The following is a 27337-nucleotide window of genomic DNA, read 5'->3' on the forward strand; positions in this document are numbered from 1 at the left end:
CAAAAGATAAATTATAATAAAGTTTTTTTCTTTTTACTTTAAAAAATCTTTCGTCAGTGCTTACATATTTAATAAATCCCTTCAGTTTAATTTGTAATTCAAGAAAATTGTTAAAATATAGAAAATGGCGGCAGGTAGGTGCCAGAGAATACAAAGTTTTCTGAACAACGAACTATTAAAAAGAATTGTAAACGTTTGGAGGTAGAGGTTCGTAGACAAAGTAGATTTATTGGTGGCACCAAGCACCTTGACAGCATTTACCATTCTAGAGATTATCTCCAGCGCATGTCGCGAATTGTGTTAAGTTTAAATAGATGCCGAGTGAATTCTTTGTGACAGAGAGACGAGAGTAAAGAATTTCAAGTAAAGAACTGCCAAAGAAAGAGATAAGAATGACTAGCTAAATGGATGTTTAATATGAAATGGGACTATAATATTAACTCGATTTGTGTTCAACGATTATAGCGTATTGTGTGTGTGTGTGTGTGTGTGTAAGGGTGTCTTCATTATGCGTGTGCATGGTGAATATATTCGTGTGTGTGTATATATATATATATGTGTGTGTGTGTGTGTGTGTGTGTGTGTGTGTGTGTATAAATGTGTATGTATGCATTTATGTATATTTAAAGAATTTGTAGTGTCAGTATGAGCAAGAAGTGATACATATATATTTAGATATACACAAGTATAGTTTAAATGCACACACATAATATATATATTGCACACACGCACACGCACATACACAGAGACACTTATTGTATGTTTGTATGTATGCATGTATGTATGCTTGTGTGTATATCTATCTTTGTTTCTATTTATCTGTCTATCTATGTATCTATCTATATATGTGTGTGTATGTGTTGTGTTCGTGCGCGCGTATGTATGCATTTATGTACATATCTATATGAATATATATGCATGTATGTACATGAATGCGTATATGTATGTACAACCACGTCGGTGTATATTTTATTAAATAATGACTCAGTAATAAATAAAAAAAAAGTCCTCTGCTGTAATCAGAGCCTTAGTTAGCAAGATACGGCAGTTGATTTAATCAAAGAACTGGAAGATGGTGGAATCACTTGACGATAACCCAACTTCTTTTATTCTTGAGAAGAGAACAACCAATATGGTTGTTGATGTTGTAGTATTGTTGTTGTTATTGCTGTTGTAATGTTACAAGAACGTAGCAGTCAGAAACAATTTTCGATTAACTGGAAAGTATTAGTAGGATGATGATGATGATGATGATGATGATGATGATGATGATGATGATGATGATGATGATCCTTTCTACTATAGGCACAAAGCCTGGAATTCCTGGGAGAGGGGTTCGTACTTATTTTATCGTTCACGAAATACTACTACTACTTCTACTACTACTTCTACTACTACTACTACTACTACTGATAATAATAATAATAATAATAATAATAATAATAATAATAATAATAATAATAATAATAATGATGATGATGATGATGATAATTCAAATTTTGGCAGAAGGCCAGCAGTTTTTTTTATCTGAGGGGGAAGTTGGTTATATCGATACCACTGCTTGACTGTTATTTTATCGACGTCGAAAGGATGAAAGACAAAGTTGACCTCAGCGGAATTTGATCTCAGAACATTATGAGTCGGAAAAAATGCAGCAAGCATTTTGGTTCGACACATTAACGATTTTGCTAGCTAGTCACCTTAAACAACAACAACAACAATCCTTTCTACTATAGGCACGTGGCCTGAAATTTTGGGGGAAGGGAAGGCCGATTACATCGACCCCAGTACACATCTGGTACTTATTTTATCCATCCCGAAAAGGATTTCATTCCCCGACTAATTAGTAAAGCAAACGACTGGTACAAACATTAGAACATTGAGCAGAATACCTTGCCGTGATTGTTCCGAGTCATGTTGTTCTGATTTCAAATACCGCCAACAAGTGCTGGAGATAATTCCATTAAAAAGGCTAAAGACACCTTTCGGTCGTGAATGACCATGGGATTGCACCTAGAAAGTTACCCTCTGAGACATAAGTTCGGGCAAGGTTCTTTTATGGAAGACCAGCCGTCACCCATGCACACCATTCTCCACTCTCCACGCCATCGATGTTATCCAAGGCAAAAGGCTGATATAGCTTGGCACCAGTGACGTCGCAACTCATGTCTAGAGATGAGTGAACTGGAGCAACGTGAAATAAAGTGTTTTGCTCAAGAACACAACACACAGCCCGGTCCGGGAATCAAATTCACTACCTCCTGATTGTGAGCCAGACACTCTAATCACTGAGCCATGCGCATTCACTAATTTCACTAACAATTATGCTTTCAAAATTGATAAAATAAATGCTGCTCATTCTATCAACCTCAGCGGGCAAAGTTGGGCTCAAAGAAATTTCAAAAGAGAAACGTATCAAACTATGACTAAATTCTAATAAAATGTAATTCGTTTTGGTCCATTGTTGCATCATTTCCACTAAATTGCAAATATTCAGAACTGAACAAACGCTCTGAAGCTGATTTACACAGTTGAAGTAATAAAGATATTTATCTTGAACAACTGTTCACGTCTTAGGTAATCATAAACATTCACAGTCACTAGTGAATGAAAGGAGCTTTGATGGAGCTGATAATCCTTTTGCAATATATCCACAAAGCCTGAAATTTGGGGAAGGGGACTTAGTTGATTTTATCGACCCCAGTACTTGATTAGTACACATTTTATCAACCTCGAAAGGACGACAGGCTAAGTTGTCCTCGGTGGCATTTGAACTCAGAACGTAATGAGTCGGAAGAAATGCCGTTAAGAACTTTTGTCCTGTGTGTTAAAGATTCTGTTTACGCGTTGCCTTAGAAATTGTTAATAGTGGCAACAAACTCTGCCTCAAATCACATGCTACCGCATTGAGGGAAAATAGAGGAACGAAACTTGATAAACGAATGATATTAGTTTCATCTATCATAGTTCTTACTTCAATGCACATGTATGCACATAAATACAAACGCATGCACACACTAACATACATGCTTGTACAGGCATAGACGCTTCGTGATCCATAGTTTCCAAAAGAGTTATTCCACGTTCTCGTTAAAGTTTATAAATTCTTACACACACACACACACACACACAATATATATATACATATATATATATATATATTATATGATATGTATGCATATATATATATATATATATATATATATATATATATATATATATATATATATATATATATATATATATATATATATATATATATATATATATATATATATATATATATATACATACATACATATATATATATATACATACATACATACGCATATAAAGGTAAAGATACATTGTAATCCAAGATGATAATCCAATATTATAATCCTTAGTACAGGAAACTGCAAAGCAATATACAAGGAACTAGGGCGGCGAGCTGGTATAATCGTTAGCACACTGGGCGAAATGCCTAGCGTTATTTCGTCTGCCGTTACTTTATGAATTCAAATTCCGCCGAGGTCGACTTTGCCTTTCATCCTTTCGGGGTCGATTAAATAAATAACAGTTACGCACTGGGGTCGATGTAATCGACTTAATCCCTTTATCTGTCCTTGTTTATCTCCACTATGTTTTCCCCACCCCTATGGGCAATAAAGAAATAAATATACAAGGAACTCCCAAGAATTAAGACATTGCAATGGCTAAGTGACTGTGCGTATACTCATATGCACACACACACATGTACATATATATATGCATGTATATATATATGTGTGTGTGTGTGTGTGTGTGTGTATATGTGTGTATTTTGTACATGTATATATCACACATATGTGTGTGTTTTTGTGTGAATGTATTACAAAAATGAAGTCTTTTTAATCGTGTTTTTCGAGTAACTTTTTGAAACACACACAGGCACATGTACATATAATGCACATGTACACATACGTGCGCGCACCCACGCACACACACTCACGTCTGAATGTGTTTGCGGAAAAGAGATTGTTTATAAGATATTTAGTTACACCATCTTACGTTTCATTAACATAAATTTATTATTAATTACACGATGTAAGTTACACTGTCAAATCATCAGAGACGTTTTTGTTTTGTATGTAACATTGTTGAATTGAAAATATGTTGACAGAATTCATTGTCATGGAGATGGTATAGAGCTGTGTATACACACAAAATATTTTACATACAAGAGATTTCTTATTTATGCAAATCCAAATGAGGTTAAATATAACTTGAAGACCGTCTACTCTTTGACTCTTGCCAACTACCAACCAATTGACTTCAATATTTCAAACGATTAATGATATCACAATTTCATATGGATAACAGAATCAGTAGAATGGAGGATTTAAACTTTTTTGGAGCATTTAATTACGTCATTTTAAAATTCAAATCATGCCGACGTACTCTGTCCTTCACCTTTCTAGAATCGTTTGAAAACAAGATACCAGCCATGTACTGAGGGCGACACAATCAACTATATCTTTCTTCCCCCAAATTGATGACCTTGTTCTTCACTCTAGCATCATTATTAAAAGTTGCACACCAGTCGAAGGGATACAGTGACGTAGTCTCCTGCTATTAATTTATGCCAGTAATTATATGCATCTCGTAATTTTGGTTTATGCCAGTTGTTATACAGTTACAGTTTTACTTAACGTTGGGTGTTTATGCACCCTTGAAATTTTAATTTATGCCAGCGGTTATACATCCATACTAGTGGTTATACACTCATGCAATCTTAATTTAGGCCAGCGATTATACACCCATGAACTAATATCATTTGTTATACACTCCTGCCAGTAGTTACACACCCTATAATTTGAATTTATACCAGTGGTTACACACCCTATAATTTGAATTTATACCAGTGGTTACACACCCTATAATTTGAATTTATGCCAGTGGTTACGCACCCTATAATTTGAATTTATACCAGTGGTTACACACCCTATAATTTCAATTTATGCCAGTAGTTATACTCCCATCACAGTACTTACAGATCCATGCCAGGGGAAACACACCGATGCCAGTGATTATACAATCATATCTTAGGAAATTCTTCAAACTTAGATTCTTTGAACGATTTCGTTGTGTATTTCTTTTAGACTTAAATATTTTCCCCAATCTCAACCAATTGTTCGTAGAGCTAACAGAGAACAGAATGGTAAGCTTCTGTAGAACCGAGCGAATTATACTTCTATTATTGGTTGAAGTCTATTAAATATTCTCATGTTCCGTCTTCAATGAAAAAAAAAAGCTTGAATGCCAAATCATATTATTTAGTTGACTCACCGACTCAAAAGTATCGTTGACACCAATTCTAGATAATTAACACGATGCGGACCAATGAGGAAACCTCTACGTGGTTATTTGATCTGTTAGAAATAGCAACCATATTTCCTCATATCAAACTTGACCGTCTCAAAAACTAACTGAAGGATGTGATGGACTATAAAGTCCAAGATAACGAAAAAGACGTGCTGGTCACGGTTGAAACGCCTCTGATTACAGCTCTATTCGATCAGAGATGGTCTGGAACTAAACAAGAATTTCTTTCCATTATAAAGTCCTTCCTACAGTCTTTTTCAGCTTCTATCGCACTTTACCCACATTGTTTTTTATATTTAAGTAAAAAAAAAATGTTCTTTTACCCTTCATGGCCCCAGTTGCTATTAAAGAAGGCATGGAAGGAACTAAAAGGTCTGGTCTTTTTTCTCTAAGAATGTAACGTAAGCGACTCTAAAGATTCAGTTTTCCAGGAATATAGCACATACGAGATTTCGGTGACGTAGTGACCTATCAGCCGCCGTAAACATTAAACTTCATGCTATCGCATTCGACAATAAAGAAATAGTACTTTATCCTAGGTTTGTTGCCTTTGAGCCCCCAAATCAAGATAAATCAATACTTTCGAATAACTTATGACAAGGCTTCGAATCTGGCAAGTTGTTCAGGTTTGTTTAGATTTGTTTTTATTTTTGAACAATAGAAACCTATTTCTCCACGAATGATCAATGAGATTTCAGAATGAGTTTAGAAGAAGCGTACAACGATACGCCAAAGCCCGTGCCTCATGTGAGATGTCTGAAATATCATTGTTTAGTCTATTGCGATAAAGAGATTAAGAGTTAGGAGACAACTTCCTCAGATCTGTCAGATGAACCTTGATTGTTCAGATTAGAGTCAAACCGATAATCCCCGGAGGACCTGTATTGTTTGGCTTTAACTAAGCAACTTGCAGTAGGCGAATTTTGTATGAAATCCATTGTGTGTGTGTGTGAGTGTGTGCCAGTGTGAGTGTGTATGTGTGTGTGTGTGTGTTTGCGAGTATGTACGTGTGTGCGTGCATGCGTGTGGGAGCCCGCCCGTACGTATGTGTATCCACATGGGAAAATCAAGATACCAGAATAACGACGGAACGATATATATGTGTATATATATATATATATATATATATATATATATATATATATATATATATATATATATATATATATATATATATATATATATATATATATATATACATATATATATACATATATATATACATATATATATCACACACACATATATATATATATACACATATATATATATATATGTATATATACATATATTATATATATGTACATATAGATATACATATGTATATGTACATATATACATATACATGTATGTATACATACATATATATACATACGCATATATATACACATACATACATACATACACACATACATACATATATATATATCCAGACATGCATGCATGTATGTATGTATGTATGTAGTATATATATTATGTTTGTAAGTATATATTTTGAATGAAATATACCAGAAACGCAACAACGATGTTCTTCATGCAGCTAAGACTACAACACACCACACACATATAATAATAATATAATAAATTTATATGTATTCATGTCTGTCTGTCCGTTTGCATATTCTTCGCTTGAATTAGCAATCTATCTATCTATCTATCTATCTATCTATCTATCTATCTATCTATCTATCTATCTATCTATCTATCTATCTATCCATCTATCTACCGATTTATCTATGTATTCCTTTTCTTTCTTTCTAGTTGTGAATGTAAGTATGTGGGGGGAGGGAGGTGCATATGGTGATACTTCATAATGGTAATATCTTAACTTGCACGCTTAACAGAATTTAATTATATAAATATAAGAATTAGTGAAGTAAACGATCACAAATCTTTGAAATGCGAGAGTGGGTCTCTGTGGTGTGTGCTTTGTCAGCGTACCCACGGATGTTTACCGACCTAAAAGTAATATTAAAGAAGCCAAACAAATATTAGTCCTGTATATTATTCAAAAATAATATATACATACTATAGGCGCAGGAGTGGCTGTGTGATAAGTAGTTCAGGGTTCAGTCCCACTCTGTGGCATCTTGGGCAAGTGTTTTCTACTATAGCCTCGGGCCGACCAAAGCCTTGTGAGTGGATTTGGTAGACGGAAACTGAAAGAAGCCTGTCGTATATATGTATGTATGTCTATGTATGTCTGTGTGTATATGTATGTCTGTGTGTCTGTGTTTGGCCCCACAACATCGCTTGACAATTTGGTGTGTTTACGTCCCCGTTAATCAGCGGCTCGGCAAAAGAGACCGATAGAATAAGTACTAGGCTTACAACGAATAAGTCCTGGGGTCGATTTGTTTGACTAAAGGCGGTGCATCATCCCCTCTCTCTCTCTCTCTCTCTCTCCCTCTCGCTCCCTCTCGCTCCCTCTCTCTCTCTCTCTCCCTCGCTCCCCCTCTCTCACCCCTCTCTCTCTCTTGCTCCCCCCTCTCTCTCTCACTCCCCCTCTCTCTCCACATACACAAACTCATCGAAGTCATTAATAGTCATTCGACGAAATTTTTGAAATATTGGTAACATCTTCGAAACATTATCATACTTAGAATATACATAACATTTGATTAACTCAAGTTTAGGGGTTTAAAAAAATGAAAGTAAATTAATCAGAAGTAGCATAAGTAAAAGCCCACAATTTCATTAAAAGAACATACAGAGAACTGACGAAATCCCTTAAATTCATTAACAGAAGCATATCATTATGCGGCGTCTACAGGTGTCTAGACGTATAGTGCTTTCTAGTGATGTGTTAAGTACTTCAGAAAAGACAGGTGAGATACACCGTCCCAACATACTATATACAACGCAAAAATGATTGTTTTCATCTTATATTAAATATATGTACGGTTTTCATGGTATACAAAATATGTACGTGTTATTCATGTCACTGAGTGACATGAAATTACAGGTTGTTTCTGTCGTTATTTTCGGCCATTACACTTTCATTTTCTTAAAACCTTTAAACTGTATCATAACCAAACATTGTTCATAAAGTCGAAAATTCTTTGAAAGTTTACAGTCTTCTTCATCACCAGTGGCATAACTTGAGCGATATCACACGGTCGGTTACTCTGGGCGCAAAATTTCAGAAAAAAATAAAATAGTATTAATCCTTCCAAATTTTGGCGAAAGGCCAGCATTTGGGAAGGAGGACCCAACTTCTTGACTGGTTTGAAATGATGAAAGGTAAAAGTTAATTTCATAAGGATATGAACTCAAAACGTAAACAATCAGAAGAAATGCTTAGCAGCATTTTGTCTGATGCTCTAATGATTTTGCTTATTCACTGCCTTAATAATAACATTGTGTAACAAAATTTTAATTTTTGTTTTTGTTTTGGTCAGTAAGAGCTATTTCCTATTTGTTTCTATCTAGAAATCGAAGGAAATGACTACTATTCCCTTTACACTTTGATTTTGTTACCTGGACATCAATGTTTTAAAACTGACCTATTTTCTATTACATTTCAGACAGTTTCAGCGCTGAGTTCCTGAAGCAGAAATATCATTATAGAAAATATTCTGCTCAGTACCACAGATTTGCTAGTTATTTGCTTAACTTTAATTATTTGAGCATGTCTCTTAGTAGCTGACTATATGTGCACCTCTGATCATGAGCAGTAGTGAAGGGATCGTCATAACCACAAGTTAGGAGGGATTCTTCGGGGTTTGAATAAATATCGTAAAAAAACGAAGTTTGAAGGAAATATTAGCCATTTTTCATACCTTCTAGGAGTAAGCAAATAGGAAATAGTAGTTGCTACCCAAGGACGAAAATAGTGTTACACAGTGTAATTCTTTCTGCTACAGTCGTGGCCGAAAGTTTGGAACATAGGTCTGAAAATTACAACTTTTATATTTAATACCCAAAGTTATATTTAATTTGCAATATACTATTATTTGGCCAAAAGTTTGGAACATAGGTCTGAAAATTACAACTTTTATATTTAATACCCAAAGTTATATTTAATTTGCAATATACTATTATTTGGCCAAAAGTTTGGAACATAAGTCTGAAAAGTATAATTTTTATACTAAATGCTCAAATATATACGTTGCATATATTTGAATCGAATAGTACTTGGGCATAACAATTTTAATTTTTAAAAAGATGTTCCAAATTTTTGGCTACGACTGTATAGACACAATATGTGAAATTTGGTGGGAAGACGGCTAGTCGATTACATCAACTCGTACTTTTAACGACTGCAAAAGGATGAGAAGCAAAGTCAACCTCACCGGAATTTGAAGTTAGAACGTAAAGCCGGAAGAAATAACGCTTAAGCATTTTCCTCGAGATGCTAATGATTCAGCGAGCTGGCTGTCCTAGTAATTGTTGGCACTCTGTCGCTTACGACGTCGAGGGTTCCAGTTGATCCGATCAACGGAACAGCCTGCTCGTGAAATTTACGTGCAAGTGGCTGAGCACTCCACAGACACGTGTACCCTTAACGTAGTTCTTGGTGATATTCAGCTTGACACAGTGTGACAAGGCTGACCCTTTGAATTACAGGCACAAGTAAGAGTGAGAGAAAGTTGTGGTGAAAGAGTACAGCAGGGTTCGCCACCATCCCCTGCCGGAGCCTCGTGGAGCTTTAGGTGTTTTCGCTCAATAAACACTCACAACGCTCGGTCTGGGAATCGAAACCGCGATTCTATGACCGCGAGTCCGCTGCCCTAACCAATGGGCCATTGCGCCTCCACTGTCCTAGTAATAGTAAATGAAAAATAAGAAATAAGAAAAATAACACATCTTCTCCTGCAATACTTGCACTGTCCTCGGGATGCTGGCAAGCCACGCTATGCCACTCTTCATTATAACAACTTATTATCTTACCTTTCGTCCAGCTTGATTATTATGAAGATTCATCAAACTCCGACCGTTTATTTTCCTTCGCCTTTCTTTTGCATCAACAAAAGTCTGAGAGAAAGCTGATCCAAATGCTATATTATCAGAACAGCCAGACCAAATGAAAGTGCTTTCTATCGAAGCATTTTTATGTACGATCCGATCACAGCCACATTGTTCCATTTTCCCGCTGCTGCAGGCTCGGGTGACGGTATGGGCAACTGCAGCCGACGATATGGCATACACAAAGGCAGACTCACGAGTTGCTGAAAGTAAATAACGTACATATGTGTGTATATATATATGTACATATACATCCATAAAGAAGTAAACAGTTGAATAAGGAAACAGAAACTAAATGTTAAATGATAAACAAAATAAGTTGAGCTTGTGAACAATTTGTATGTGGTTGCACGCGCGCGTGTGTGTGCGTGTATAGGTAATTGTTCCGCTATATAAAAAAAAGTAAATAAAAATTAAGGAGGAGATAAGTACTAAAAGAAGCAAAGGGACATTGGGTATTCCGTGGCATAGAAAGAGTCTCAAGAAAGTGTCTTATGGTCGAAGTACCTGATCGCACAAAAGAAACTTTAACTAAGCTGATACAAAGGTAGATTTTGCCTGGGTCTCACATAGTAAGCGATGGATGGCGAACATATAACATCGGCATCCTCAATGGTGGTGCCTATACGCACGGAGTGATTATACACCAACAACATTTTGTTGATCCTTATAATCAAGACGTTCACACACAAAATGTAGAAAACATGTGGATGCGGGTGAAACGGAAATTGAGACAACAGTTTGGGACATCGGACGAATTGTTTGTTTCATATCTACCTGAGTTTTTCTGGCGTAATTCTACTGAGAAAAAGAAGACATTTGTTCACTTTCTGGCGGCGGTCGCCTTCTTTATGCTGTATAAAAAGTAAGCTGCATCTTTTACTACTTATCTCCCCTTAATTTTATTTACTTTTTTATATAACTAAACTGAACAATTGCCATATATATATATGATTATGAACATAGAAGCGCCGAATATTTTTTTCAAATGTAATTCCCTCCCTCTGTCATTTCTCATGGTCTTCTGTCTGCATTCCGCAACTGAGGGTAAAATAGAAATATATTCAGTGATCTATCATTGCTGAATCATTAATTAATTAAAAAAATATTTTGCTCTATTGCTAATAGATCCCCGAGTAATTGGACAGGAGGGTCAAAGATTTGATATACGGATTCAAGTTTGAAATTTAATATTTCGCTTATTTAATCTTACGATTCGGACGACTTCAAATTCCAGATGTCTTCAGGCGCTGATTGAGTTAATAAACATTTTGGTGAGTAAATTAGTTGGTGGAAAATTAGCCAGTTTCTATTTTGTCATCCGGTTTCAATCCGAGGATTTTACTGCGTTTAATATGCTAATAACAGATTAAATAAAGAAAATATATGTATATACACACACATATACATTTTGGAACTTATTACACACACACGCACACACATGCACACATGTATACATACAGAAATACATACATACATACGTACATATATTATATATCAATATCATATGTATCTATATCATACACACATACATATAAATATGTATATACATATGTATGAATGTGTGCGCACACACGCACACACAAACACATTCACACACGCGCGCGCACATCAAAAGAGCCTTGCAGGCCCTCGAAGACTTATGAGACCAATTACGTTAACGTTCCTTTTAAGCATGTCTTACTTGCTGGTTAATTCCCGCAAGACATGAGCGGGTAGGAGATTCCAGAATGCCAATGTTCTAAAGGTGAATGGTTGACACAGTGGTTGGTAAAGGGAAACGAGGTTCGACGCATCAAAGGTGTCGAGAGGCAGAGAGACAAGTAAGTCGAAGTGCGTGAGTGGTAGAAGTACGATACCACACAGCTCTGAAGGGAAGAGACCAGAGGCAGTACACCAGTGCGACAGAGGCTCGAACGTGTCTCTTAGTAATGGAGTGACTACCTGCCAAGTGACACTTTTCTTAGTGCGTTCTAAGAGGTTAGTGTGCGTCGCGGCAGCTCAGTCGCAGAAGTAGGCCGCAGAACTAAATTGTGGTCCTCACTTGAGCCTTGTAGATTTTCAGGAGCTGTTGGGAGATGAAATATTTTCTGGCCTAGAGAGGCGGGCAAGTCTTTGCAATGCGGTCATAGCTAGGGTGATGATGAGCTTTTGCTAGGAGAGATACCTGATGAAACAGAGGTACAGCGTTTAGAGAGACTGTGGGTGCTCTAGCTGAGTGGCATTTACATTCAGAGAGGATATGGTGCAGGGATGTTATTTAAATATGAATAGTGGTTGAGTTATTTTATTTTTGTTATTAAAAGTTGGTATGAGGCCACTGAAGGATGTTCTCAAGGTGTCCGTTTATGGAATCAATGCAGGTTCGGTGTACGATGTAGAGATTGCGTGGTTGTGGAAGATTAGGAAAGAATGAAAAGTAATGATATCAGTACATGACTGGACATTGTTAGATGTGGCGGCGCGTAGGTCATTAATATATAGAAGAAAGTGAGTGGAGGGAAGAACTTAACTCTGGGAGATACAAGAGTTTATTGACAGCAAAACTGAATGAGCTCCGCCAACACATACCACAATGGTACAACTAGATAGGAAGCTACTGAACCGAAACATATATATATATATATATATAAACATGTGTCTGTGAATGTATATCTAGAGGAGAGAGAGAGAGAGAGAGAGAGAGAGAGAGAGAGAGAGAGAGAGAGAGAGAGAGAGAGAGAGAGAGAGAGATGCGTATACATGTAAGCAGACACATTGTCTGCTCCTGTTTTGTTCGGCCAAGAGCAGACAAATTAAGCAAAAGAGGGAACCGAGGAAGTCTGATTGTTTCGGATTTTTGACCACATGGTAGCTTTTTTTTTTTTGTACCTACACAACTTTTATTCCAAGCACTAATGCAATTGTTGGATTCAAACTAGCTGCCCATTTAGGATAATAATTTATTGAGTGATATTCACTTCCCCTGACTTACAGTTAATGATCTTAAAGGATTATCTATCCAGTATATGCACTCCTTCAGGTCATGGGACGAGGAAAACCTTACTTTCATGTTCCGACTCATTTGGGGAATCTGAGACGAGGGAATCGCTCCACCCAGTATAATCAGGAGCTTTCTCAACATAGCACAAATGTAATGAAAACGGGAAGTTTGATATCTATACTTTCTTTACCATTATCTCTTGTTCACAACATAGAAAACGATTATTGGTTAATTTATTGTTAGCAACTACAGATATCCATGATTAAAGAGAAGGGAAAATGTAAAATGTTATTTTAATATACCAGATTACCCCTTTCCTCATCATATATATTAAATTCCTTTGTTTGCAATAAATATAATTATCTATTTATGATTAATTAAAACGACAGTTATTTACCTTTGTTCAAAATATTTCCAGGGGTGTCTAATGACTCGATGGAGCTGCAATTCCAACGTCTGCTCTTAAACTGCTCCTGACATTCTTGGATAGCCAAAATGGCTCCCTGTTTAACACTTTCCATCATTATTAAATTCTTTTTGCATATTTTTTTCTGTCGTTTCACCAGTCCAACCAGTGTATCACAGGCTTCTTCTGTGTTGATGTTCACCAGAGAAGGCATCTTGGCCAATGACCTATAAAGACATAACACAACAAACAATAAATTAATGTACCGCTAAAGTAAAGATGCTTTAAAGAAACAGAAAATGTTTCTACATTTCTAGAGACATTCATAAAACGAAATTCCTTCCATTGTAAGGAATTGAAGGAGACTATTCGATGGAATCAATCCCAGCACATCACTTGTATTTATTTTATTGACATCTGAATATTGAAAATCGATTGTTTGCGATAGAACTGAGAATGAAGATAGGAGGAACATCATGGCATTCAGTATAATGTTCTACTGCTTCTGCTACTCATCTTTGTGTGGATTAGTAATTCTGTTAGGTGTTTTGGAGCACCAATGAAAAGGTCACCTATATATTCTAATTCCAGTGGGTGGAAATACGCTGTTGAGGCAAAAGATTGTCTGGCGTAAGTAAACTCTATTATTGACAAGGTGAAATTATATAGTAGGCCAACCAGTTTGTCTGGTGGAAGCCCCTACCATCGAAAAAATGAGAATAGAGTAAGGTTTGCTTGGCATTAATATTATACCTTCTAAGGCGACCTTACACTAGACCAGCGATTCTCAACCATGTCTTGCCTATGGACCCATTTGATTCCTACTTTACTCTACTGGACCCCCATAGCCAGTTGATGTGTATAAAACAAAAACTTGCTGTACTTTTATAATTAAGTAATATTAGGAATTGTATTTAAAAAATTAATATTTTGTGTATTGGAGAAGTATATGCAATTTATTTCACATAAATTTTAACAATAACATCATATATGGACCCCAAAAGCCAAATAGATCCCGGCTAAGAACCAATGTTTATATGGCCCTTAGGGGCCCATACAAGGTTTCAGAACTCCTGCACTAGACTGTTACTTGATTCATTGGTCAATCTATGCCCACAGTATGACTTGAACTTAGAACTACAAGTTAATATGATTCCAAATTTAAAATGCTATACTTTACCATCATATCACTACAACGTGGAAGTGGTATTTACTGTGATATTAACAAAATATGAACAGCAAATATCTTGGCTGCTTTGCCCCTTCACAATCACCTCGCCCACCAAAACTCATACAGAAAGCAAACAAAATTAAAATTCAGATACCAAGAAGAGAATATCTGCGCAGGTACCCCATCAATCGTCCACACACACAATGTTTATACCTATGTATGTGTGTGTATATACACATACATATTTATATGAATATGTGTGAATGAATATATATATATATTCGTACACACGCGCGTGTAGACACACACACACATTCACGCAGATACATGTAAGAAATAAATGAAGTTGAAAAATTATATGGTGCACCAGCATGACCGCAGCCACTTGGCTGAAACACATAAATAAAAAAATAAAAAAAAATATTACTAGCAGAAATACCCGGCGTTGCCCGGGTTAAAGAGAATAATGAAATCTAAAAACGCCGTCTAGACTACGCATCATCTTTATATATAGAGATGTATATACACACACGCACCCAAACACACGTATATATATGTATATCAATATAAATATATGAAAGTCAATGAAGTTTCGTAAAAGAAGGTGATCATGTACATACTTTCTTGCTGTTGTGATTATAACACCTCATTGTAAACTATGTTCCTTGTTTTCCCTTGTGGAGCATATACAAATAGGTTTTTTGTTGCTGCCCACTCTTGAGCAGCCAACATACAGTTGTCCATGTGAGAAGCAGGGCTCTTCCAAGAGAAGACCAGCTACAGACAGTGTTTGACCCTGATATTTGTTTATGGACATGGCAAAAGTCACACGAAGGGGGAATTGTAGTCTTCTGAATGTAAAAGGAATGTCTGCTCCTGATGGAGTAAGAGGAATTCTTGGAATAAAGACGTCATCCCCTTTTGCACATCCAGAAAGAATGGTAGCCTCGATAACGTGTGACATCATTTTCTAAATAATGCTCATCTGTTATGTTCGGGTTAAAATTTCATCAGCATCAAAAATATATGAATTTTCATGGGAGTTATGGCCGTTATGCAAAGAATATAATTTCCAAATTTCATAAAGATCCATTCAGTACTTTTGACGTAGTTTTGGATAAGAAAACAAATGACTAATGTGTGTGTTTGTGTGCATGTGTATGTGTGTGTGATGGGTGTATATATGTATAGATATCTGTATGCATGTATATATGTATATATGTGTACATATTACATGTACATCTATATATATATATATACATCTACACATATGTATACATATACATGTATGTATAGATCTATATATATATACATATACGTGTACATCTATATGTATACATATACATCTCTCTCTCTCTCTCTCTCTCTCTCTCTTTCTCTCTCTCTCTTTCTCTCTCTCTTTCTCTCTTTCTCTCTCTCTCTCTCTCTCTGAAAGTATCTGTCATTACAGTACCGAAATGGTGTACATATACATGTATATGTATACATATACATCTCTCTCTCTCTCTCTCTCTTTCTGTCTCTCTCTTTCTCTCTTTCTCTCTCTGTGAAAGTATCTGTCACTACAGTATCGAAATGTGATTGTTTCAGTTAGTGGAATAGTTTCATTTTTAAAGTGAAAGTATTTGACATGAGTGTTTTTGTTTCACTTTTGACACGTAATACTTAAATAGTGGAGGAGATATTATGTTGCCGTGGGCTCGAACTATGCAAGAAGTTAATAATTTTTTTTGACTAAAACACAACTGGAACCCTAAGTAAGGCATGTGTAAAATTTGAATGAAATTGGTTGCGTAGTTCTCGAGTTTTAGGGATTCACACAGACAGACAGACAGACAGACACACATTCTCATTTTTATATATATAGATATTACATGTGTGTGTGTGTGTGTGTGTGTGTGTGTGTGTGTGTATTATACTTATATGGCGGGAGCAGTATGTCTGCATGCGTATTCACTCCTGTTACATTTTCCCTTAACTCTGTTGATCAATTTAATATTGTGCAGTTCCCATTCACTCATAAACGCACAGGGTTTAGTTTAAATGATGAGAACAAAGCATTTCCAAAAGCTAAGATCACAAGAAATGTTTAGTGAACATTTCATTGCAGAACCTCGTCTTCGGAATAGAGAGACCTAGTTTCAACTAAATGGATATATGGAGTATAACAGCAAGCGATTAGAGAGATACGTTCTCGCAATACGTCATTTTAAGGGAAGGTTTCCACCGGAACATTGATGAAGGAAGGGCCCGTGAATATCTAACAGGCTCTTTCCTTTAAAAAATCTCCACTCCCCACCCTTGAATTCCGAAAGTGACACCCCTATTTTAATGGGTCCGAAAATATGTTCTGCATCGCAAAATTTCATTTGGATCTCCTACTCTTAAAGAACAACAAATAGCTAACATAACTGTGGGTCCATACATTAATATAGGAGGTTTAGATGTTAGTTGAAAGATTGTGTGTATATTTAGGCGCAGGAGTGGTTGAGTGGTAAGTAGCTTGCTTACCAACCACATGGTTCCGGGTTCAGTCCCACTACGTGGCACCTTGGGCAAGTGTCTCGGGCCGACCAAACCTTGTGAGTGGATTCGCTTGACGGAAACTGAAAGAAGCCTGTCGTATATGTGTGTGTGTGTGTGTGTGTGTGTGTTTGTGTGTCTATGTTTGTCCCCCAACATCGCTTGATAACCGATGCTGGTGTGTTTACGCCTCCGTAACTTAGCGGTTCGGCATAAAAGACCGATATAATACGTACTAGGCTTACAAAAATTAAGTCCTGGGGCCGATTTTCTCGACTAAAGGCTGTGCTCCAGCATGGCCGCAGTCAAATGACTGAAATATGTAAAAGAATAAAAGGATATATATTAATAGTATCTATTACGCGAAACTTCTTTCATTGTACAACATTTTGAAATCCCATTCGTAACATCCAAAGTACTTATGTCAAGTAGTAGAATAACATTAACATATGAAGTGTTTAGCTTTTATATTTATATAATATATGTTATATAGTATTTAATAATATTTAATATATTTATATGATATTAGATGAGCGATCTATCTGACCAATACTTGAGGTTAATTTTTTCAATTAGTTAATGCGGCGAGCTGGCAGAATCGTTAGCACGCCGGGCGAAATGCTTCGCGGTATTTCGTCTGCCGTTACGTTCTGAGTTCAAATTCCGTCGAGGTCAACTTTGCCTTTCACCCTTTCGGGGTCGATAAATTAAGTACCAGTTACGCACTGGGGTCGATGTAATCGACTCAATCCCTCTGTCTGTCCTTGTTTGTCCCCTCTATGTTTAACCCCTTGTTCCATTAGAAACAGAAGCTAAATCTCTCTCAAATCCTACTGTTTTATTAAAGGAAAGATATATTAGATAGCCCTAGGAAGCTGAGATGGTTAAAGTTAAAATATCTTTGACCATACGTTGGCTCGATCCGGGTATATACCTGAGGGTAAACAACATCAAATGGTTTCATTAATATAGGGAATTTAGGAGGCGAGTTGGTAGAATTGCTACCTCACCGGACAAAATGCCTAGCTGCATTTCTTCCAGCACTTTACGATCTGAGTTCAAATATCTCCGAGTTCAACTTGGTTTTTCCTCCTTTCAGGGTCGATAAAGTAAGTACCAGTTGAATACTGAGTTGATGCAATCAATTTTTTCCTTCTCATAACTGCTGGCCTTGTGCCAAAAATGAGAAAAAAAATTAATATAAAGAATTCAGTTAACTAATTTACGCCTTAACTACACTTCCATATCTGCCGTAATCACTCAACCACAACAAACTTGCACCTTGGAAAAAACGAAAATTGTTACATTCCCTTTACCTTATGAAATATTTGGAATTGACTTTATATTTTATATGGTCATTTACATTATATATGCCATCAAAATTTTAATAGCCTTATTAATGCTGACGTTATACATATGTGGAATGGCAAAATACTTCTTGTTACCTAGTTATATCTTTTTACGCTTTGTCACCAAATCTTGTAAGGGTCGATTTTCGTTTGATCATTCAGGGGTGGATAAAATAGGAGCCAGTAATATACTGGTATCAATTCTATCGACAAATTTCTCATATTAATGTGAAATATTTCATATTATAATTAATGGAAGAAACATATTTTTGTGTTTTGTAACATTATACATCTAAACGAGATACTTTTTAGTGACGAATACCGAAATTTCCCAGCTTTCTAGAATATATTTGCATTAAGAATGATTTACAGAATGCTAATTTGAACTAATGCTGTTTTCTTCGCTAATAACAAACTCTTATGCAGCCTGGTGACTAACTGCAACATCAGTGATTTGTTAATCACTATTTTTCTAGATCAGTATTGGCTAAATTTATCTTAGTACACGGTTTACCAATTCGACCACCGCTGTCCGACACTTTTTGTCTGTTACTGATATATTTCTGTGTTTTTTTAACATTATACGCCTATATAATATGCTTTCTTGAGACGAATGCTGCAGTTTCCAGGTTTTCTATACTATATCTGTGTTTAGTACGGTATATAGAATGTAATTTGCTTGTATAAGATTAGATGAGGAAATAGTCACGAGGTCGTTTACCAATTGAAGTTATTTCTGTAGTCATCCCAGAATACAAGAACACAAAGTGAAAACAGATTTTTGTAAAGTTTTCTTTTTTTCTTTTATGACAAACGTTATTTTTGTGATGTAAATTCATTGCTTTGCTTAAGTATTTAACTTAAAAGTATTTAAGCTATAAAAATATGTATATAAGATAAAACGCTTGCTGCAAATGTTCTTAATCTTTTAATGTTTCTGCTACTCTTAAGAACAAAAAAAAAAAAAATGGAGCGATACGTTTTATAAATGAAACTTCATTTTTTTCTAAAAAAAAAAAAAAATACCGTTTACAAAGAGGAACCTTCATGATTCCATTTTCTGATCTTATGCCAAACCCTGTTATCAGACTTATGGCACAATGAAAATATAAATTATTTCGCCTTAGTGTGTGGCTTCATTTAATTTCCTACCTTTATTTTCTGAAACTTCGTTAAAAAGAAAGCTATTGGAGATTCTTCGGAATTTTCTTTTTCTTTCTTCTTTTGTTTATTTATTTGTATTCATTTGGTTTTTCATTTATTTGTATTTATTTGGTTCTTTCCCAAACTTAGTTGTTTGTTTGAGTTCCAACTTAATATTTTAAGAAAATAAAAAAAAATAAAAACTGGGTGCCTAGATAAAGAATTTAAAATATCAACTCGATATTTTCTATTCAAAATATCTTCCTTGTATAGCAGAAGATACGAAGTCCAGTGTAAAACATATGGAATCGTGGAGATATTGGGCGCCAGCTCAAGGGGCAATTTACCAAGATGGCATGGGTTATTCCACAAACTATTTAACGCTTGACTTTCACTGCGTGTAACGCTTCTCAAGTAGGGGAGATAGTGGGCACCAACTCAAGGGACATATTACCAAGAATTAATGGTTTACTCTACAAATTTTTTTTTTTTGCATGTAAAACATTGGACTGCAAGCTGAGCATTATTTGTTGCAGGACACGAGGCGTGGTCAAACTCCTGAAAAATGCGTGTAAAAAAGAGACTTGTTGATAATTTTGAGTTCTGTCAGGGTGTTTGCGAAGGATATTGTTCTTGGTGGTGTTGTCGGAGTCGTATAAGTCTGTACGATTCAGGGAGATCCAACGCATGCTTTACCCCATGAATCTCTCTCTCTCTCTCTCTCTCTCTCTCTCTCTCTCTCTCTCTCTCTCTCTCTCTCTCCCCTCTATATATATATATATATATATATATATATATATATGTGTGTGTGTGTGTGTGTGTGTGTGTGTGTGTGTGTGTATATATATATATATATGCAGAGAGAGAGAGAGAGAGAGAGAGAGAAATAGATAGATAGATAGATAGATAGATAGATAGATAGATAGATAGATAGATAGATAGATAGATAGATAGATATGTTTCTTTATTAGCCACACAGGGCTCAACATAGAGGGGACAAAATACAAATGTAGAGTTTCTCTTTTCGATGGGGACGAAAATAAAGTAAAAATTAAAATGGGGATAACGATGAAAAGGCATCGAGAAAACGTTTGGGGTATGTACAAAAAAAAAAAAAAAAAAAAGAAAATTTCCCAATAAATGGGGAGGTTATCTGTGGAGAGAAAAACCTACGGGAAAGACCACGGTACCTCGGTCCTGTGTGTCACAATTTTTTAAATAAAAATTAATTTTATTTATGCAAGAAACGTAAGTAACTCTCTGTTTACAAAATTTTAAAACGTTTTATAGAATCATGGTCAAGGTGGCTTCGTCATTTATTCTTGCTACATGTATCCATCTCTTTTCGAAACATCTGCTACTCAACACTTGCCTCTCTACTCTCACCTTCCTTTTCAAGTGATACTTGAAAAAGTTGATGAGAGATTGACCAGAGAGGAAAGTGTTTGTCTCTAATCCTTTCAGACGCGTCCACCAGATGCATTCTTTCGCCATAGCCACAAGTACGATAAATACAGCTCTTCCTTCCCGTTTAAAGGAAGGAGGCGTGACGATATTGACGATAGACTCGGTTGATAAACCGACACGTCCCACACGTGAGAGCAGTCGTTCGACATAAGCCCACAGCTCCGAAATGGTTGGACACTGCACGAATGCGTGCAGAACGGTTTCGTCGCTCTGACCGCATCTCGGGCAGGTCGGCACCGCATTTCACGAGCCGTGTCTATAGAGCTTATCGCGAACGGGTAGCGCTTCTCGGTAGCACTGCCAGGCCAGGGATTTATGGAAGTTGTCCATAGGTTCCGGCCCGAAAGTCGTCCTGAACAGGCGGGTCAGGTATTCCTCGTCGACGCCCAGGTTCGCCCCGAGATCGTCGTCGTACCTGCCCTCCACTAATCCCCTACAGAATGACTTCGTTGTGATGCAGCCGCTCAAGGTCGACCCGGGACGGCAAAGTTGTTGCAGAGCAAAGCGACACTCACGGTGCCATACGCCATTCCTCGGCCTCTTTTTGATCCACGACTGCAGCTCGGTTATGGAGACGAGCTGCGGGAAAGCGCGTCGCACAAACGGCGACCACACCTGCTCACCGTCGTCTACGTAGAGCCGGAGATGTCGCAGTCTCAGCGCATGTCTGCGCATCATCAACCACGGCATGCCCAGCCCTCCTTTCAGCGGGTGTTGGCAACAAACGGATCGCCTCACCATCGGAACGCTTCCTTTCCACAAAAAGCGGAAGAGGATGCGCTCCATTTCGGTGATGGCGCGATCGGGACAAGGCACGAAAGTCAGGCGGCATTCGATGACGGACGCGATGTACGCGTTCGCCACCTCCGCCCGACCTTTTAGGGACAGCTTCCTCTCGGACCATTGCCGGCAGGTAGTGGCTACCCTACTCGTTATCTCGCCCCAGTTCTTCTCCGTTTGCAGGTCCGGACCGAACCAGACTCCGAGCAAATTGACCGGACCGTCCGTCCAGCGTCCCACTACTGAGGCGCTGCCGGACGGTATGGGCTTGCTTCTCCAGGTGCCGAGCAGCAAACCCACCGACTTATCCCGGTTGATTTTCGCTCCCGTCACCGCTTCGTAGTCTTTCAGCGTCTCGTCGACAAGCTCGATGTGCTCATGGCTAGACGCTATGACGGTGACGTCGTCCGCGTATGCCGACACGCTCGTCCCGCACCCCAGTTCTCGTGGGATGCCCCTCAGCGTCGCCAGCTTCCGCAGTAGTGGCTCGAGAGTCAATACGTACAGGAGCGGCGACAGGGGGCATCCCTGACGAACCGAACGTGCAATGTCGAAGGGTCCCGATAGACGTCCATTGACGCGAACAACCGAACGGATGTCTGTGTACAAAGCAGCCATCCAGCCGCGGAAAACGGGACCGAAGCCGGCCGCTTCGAGGACGGCCTCCAAGTATCGATGGTCTACCCTATCGAAAGCTTTGGATTGATCCAAATTGATCAGGGCCCCACCCATGCCAGGTTCCTTAACTACCCTCTCTATGATGTAGCGCATCAGATGGAGGTTGTCATGGATGCTCCGGCCCGGCACGGCGCACGTCTGCTCGGCTCACAAAACCGGGAATGTTCCCGTTCTGCTGCCAGTTGCAGTACACGGCCGCCAAGACGTCTCCAAACAAGTCTGGCATACAGTTGTAAAGCTCGTAGGGCAGACCATCCAAACCCGGAGATTTGTCCGTCGAGCAACCCGCCATCGCGTCCGTCACCTACTCCGCCGTGATGACCCATTCGCAGCACTCCGCCTCTCTTGCCGAGAGTCGTGGCAAGCTGTGCAGGTAGGCACTAAAGTCCACCCTGCCTTCTCGCTCGCCATTCCTCCCGAACAGTCGGGCAAAATGCCGCTGAAACGCCTCGCACATCTTGCTCGTCTCGAGCAATTCGCGCCCCTGTTCGTCTACCAGAGACCGGATGGTGACTCTGTTACCCCGCTGCGCCTCCGCCACCCAGGCCTCTCGTGCGGCTCCAACACCTTCATTCCTCAGAGCACGCATCCTTGCCCTGACAGCACACCCTTCGTGTTTAGCATTGAAGTGTTGGTCGAGGGCCAACCTCGCCGCTAAAACGTCGGATGCGATGCCACTTCGGAATGCCTCTTCTAACTTTATCACTAGCTCCCCCTCTACTCTGTTCCTCTCTACAGCTAGTGCCCTGCTATACCTTATTGCTTCCGCCCTTACTGCTCTCTTGAGGGCAAACCATCATTTGTTGTTGACGATGGCTCCCGTCAAAGCCCTCTTTACTAACGTGCTAATCCGGTCTCTGAAAACCTGTCTCGACGGGAAAGACGCGTTTAGTTTCCAGTAACCGGGACCCTGCCTATGTGCCTTATCTAAGTCTAGCGTACACGTCACAAGTTTGTGATCCGTGTAGCTGACTATGTGGAACTGTGGACATCCTAAACTATCTCTATCTCTTGTCCTACACACTATCCTATCTAGATACGATCTCGACGACCCAATGCGGTTGCTCCAAGTCCACGTTGGCACATTTGGGTGGTCGAGTCGGTACCTGTCAGACAACTGGAAGCGTCTGAGCAGGTCTCTGAGGCCTTTGCATCCCCTTCTAGTTTTGTCACTCCCCACGTAGTCTAGATGCGTGTCCAAGGTAGCATTCCAATCCCCCACTAAAAGTAAAGGACGAGACGTTCCCAGGAATACTTCTAGACGTCGAAAGAAGTCCGACCGACCTGTTAAAGGAGGCACATAAACTGCCAGCAACCGAAAAGCGCCTCCATCGCTGCCGTCCACATCTAGGACAACCAGTCTACCCTCCGGGTTCGTAAATATCGTCTTTACTTGGAGATCCAGACTCTTGCGAGAAAGAACCGCCGTGCCACTACCGCCCATCCTCGGCAAACAGGGAGAAAAATAAATGTTAAACTGTCCGCCAAACATGGACTTTAGGGCCCGCGGTTCATGGAGTCTGGTCTCACTAATGTCTATGATATCCAAATTGTGTGACTTGATGTCATTTAAGAGGTACCCTTGTTTCCAAGGGGACCCCAAGCCACGCACATTCACACAGCCAATCTTCACCATGATTCTATCAATATTTGTGTTTTACACACGAAAGGTGAGAGAGAGAGTTACTTACTGTCCGAAAGTTCTTGGCTCTTTGCCTCACAGCCTTCTCTCAGAAGGTTTTTGTACAGTTTTTTTAATGAATATTTCTGGAATCTCCCTACTGTATTCGGGTAGAGAGATTTCAGTGTATTGTATGTGCTACGTGTTACATGTATGATTTTGATGCGTTGTGGTGGTGTTGTGCGTGGGTGATTGCTTGTTTTCGTGTCATTTTCTGTTATGTTAGGGTGTTTGACCTAATGAATTTCATTAGGTCTGGATTGTTTGTGTTTATCGCTGTCAAACTTGTTGTGGGGTTCTGTGTTGGTGCGTTTGTGTTGGAGTTTTTGTTTTCTGTGGATGTGTTGGTTTCGGGGCTGGTAAACCTCCCCGCTTTGTTTGTTTGTTTTTTCCGTTCTTTTTTTCACCCTTTTTCTTCTCCCCCCCGTGGCCACTTGCCAAGCCTCTGTGTCATCTTCATCTGACATGTCGGAGGAATCGGAGGGTGGGAGGGGAAGGGTATTGGGGTCTATTTTTGTGTGGGTTGATTTTGTTGCTGGTGGTGTTGGTGCTGTTTCGTGACAGTTGGGATGTGGTGTTTTGGTTTTTGGGGGTGGGGTGGGAGTCTTTTTCGTGTTCCCTTCTTGTGGGGTTGTTGGTGTTGGTGGTGGTGATGGTGCTGATTCTGTTCTTGGTGGTACTGGTGGTGTTGTTGTTTGGTTCGGCTGGGTTGCTGGCTGCTGGCGTTTTTTCCATTTCGTTGTACAACTGCTTGACCAGTTGTGCATATGGCGGTGTAGGCAGTAATGCTGTTTTTTTTTTCTTGTGCTTTTGGTTTTCTTGTGGTTGTTGTTGTTGTTGTTGTTGTTGTTTTTCTTGGTATTGTTGCCGTTGTTGTTGCCTTTTCTTCTGGGCTACTGGGCATGTTTTTTGAAGGTGAGTTTTGCTACTACAAACGTAGCAAACTGGCCTTCTGCCTTCGACGAAAACATGAAAAATTGAATCCTCAGTTAATTGGATTCTATGTGGAATTTTTTCCCAGTTTGCTGGATCAATTTGTACCAGGAGTTGAAATTCCTGGCCAATCCAGTTTTCATTGTAAACGGCAGATGCTTCTAATATGTTTATCTCCTCCTCTATGCCTAGACATATGGCAGATACTAGCCATTCTTCCTCAATTTCAGGAGGCACATTCGAAATCTTTATTTTCGTAACTCTACGACCAAGGTACGTAGGGATCATGAGCAGGTTCTCATGTTGTAATGACTTAGTGGAGAGGTCCTTGGCTCGCTGCTCGCTGTCTAGTCTTACCTCTATTGTTCCAAATTTCAATCCTCTCTTTATGTAAGTTTTGTAAGACCAAATCGGCTTTAAGCATCTCTCAACCTTTTCTTGAGTGAATTTTTCCAGTGTCTTTGTCTTTAAATTAATGGTTCTGTAGATGATAGTTTTTTTATCTATGTTTATTTTAAAGTCCGCTGGCGTTTGAAGATGGACTGTAACGTCCTTTTTACTTAGCATGCTTTTGCATGCAAGTAATTTCTCTTTCGATATATTCAAAATTCTTTTCCTAGACTTCAAAGCCTCGGCAAAGTTCGTGTTTGTTGTGGTGGTGGTGGCGGTAGTGGTGGTATCAGTGGTGAGGACAGTGGTTTTGTTAGCAAGGACATTTGTTTCTTTGTTGTTGCTGCTGCTGCTGCTGCTGATGCTGTTGTTGTTGTTGTTGTTTTCACTGGTTACGGTGGCAGGCAAGACTGCTGTAGCAGCAGAGTTTTTCTTTTTCTCCATTCTCTCGTTTAACTGTGAGGAAGGAAGACTAGGAAATTCTTTTTCGAACGAAACACTGCAAAATGCAGCGTTCGTTTCACAAAAATTTTCATGGCTACAAGACGCCATGGTCTCAAAATAAAAATGGCTAGAAAGCCGAAATTGATTTTTAAATCCTGGAAATGTGCCACACAGGGCAGATTTCCATCGCAAAAAACTTGCACCAGAGAGTCTACAAGTTGTTATACAACTTTCTATATAAACTAAACTTTACAAACAAACTTTTTAAAACATGAAAAAGTCAAAACTTACGGAGCCGACACGTCTACCGTCTGTCTATAGAGATAGATAGATAGATAGATAGATAGATAGATAGATAGATAGATAGATAGATAGATATATTACACACACACACATATATATACATATACATATATACATGTACATATATATGTATATATATATATATATATATATATATATATATATATATATATATATATATATATATATATATATATACGCCCATATATATATGTATAAATATGCGTGTGTATATATATGCATATACATATATACATTTATATATATGTGTGTGTATATATATATATATATATATATATATATATATATATATATATATATATATACACGCACACATGTTTGTGTGATATGTGTGTTAAATTTCGTGTGTGTGTGTGTGTGTGTGTGTGTGTGTGTTTGTGTCTGTGTTCGTCCCACACCATCGCTTGACAACCAGTGTTGGTGTGTTTCCGTCGCGTAACTTAACGGTTCGGCAAAAGAGACCGGTAGAATAAGTATCAGGCTTTAAAAATGTCCTCGGATCGATTTGTTCGACTAAGACTCTTCAAAGCGGTGGTTCAGCACGGTCTCAGTCAAATGACTGAAAGAGGTAAAGAGAGTAAAAAAGATTGAGGTTTTTGTTTTTATTGAATTCTGCATTGGATGTTCTAAGTGCAATTGGATGGTTAACTACAACGGATAATCGGGTGAATACTTTATGGCATTATGTTTCAGAGATCTTTTATGCTTTAATTCGTTAATTCTTTTATTTCTTTGTCATTAGTCTGCAGCCATA

At 38.3% G+C, this 27337-nt stretch overlaps 1 protein-coding gene across 1 annotated transcript in view; it reads right to left on the minus strand.

Moving 5' to 3' along the window:
* Positions 1–27337, minus strand: part of LOC106874406 (protein Wnt-4) — a 289605-nt gene that overhangs the window by 93835 nt on the left and 168433 nt on the right. Inside the window, exons 2-3 of the mRNA XM_052970633.2 lie at positions 13692–13927; positions 10237–10514 (exon numbers count right to left, since the gene is read on the minus strand). Coding sequence (XP_052826593.1) covers positions 10237–10514; positions 13692–13927 — 514 coding nt within the window. The remainder of the gene's footprint in view (positions 1–10236; positions 10515–13691; positions 13928–27337) is intronic.

Source organism: Octopus bimaculoides, chromosome 9, assembly GCF_046866305.1.
Source record: "Octopus bimaculoides isolate indiv1 chromosome 9, ASM4686630v1, whole genome shotgun sequence".
NCBI classification, from domain to species: Eukaryota; Metazoa; Mollusca; class Cephalopoda; order Octopoda; family Octopodidae; genus Octopus; species Octopus bimaculoides.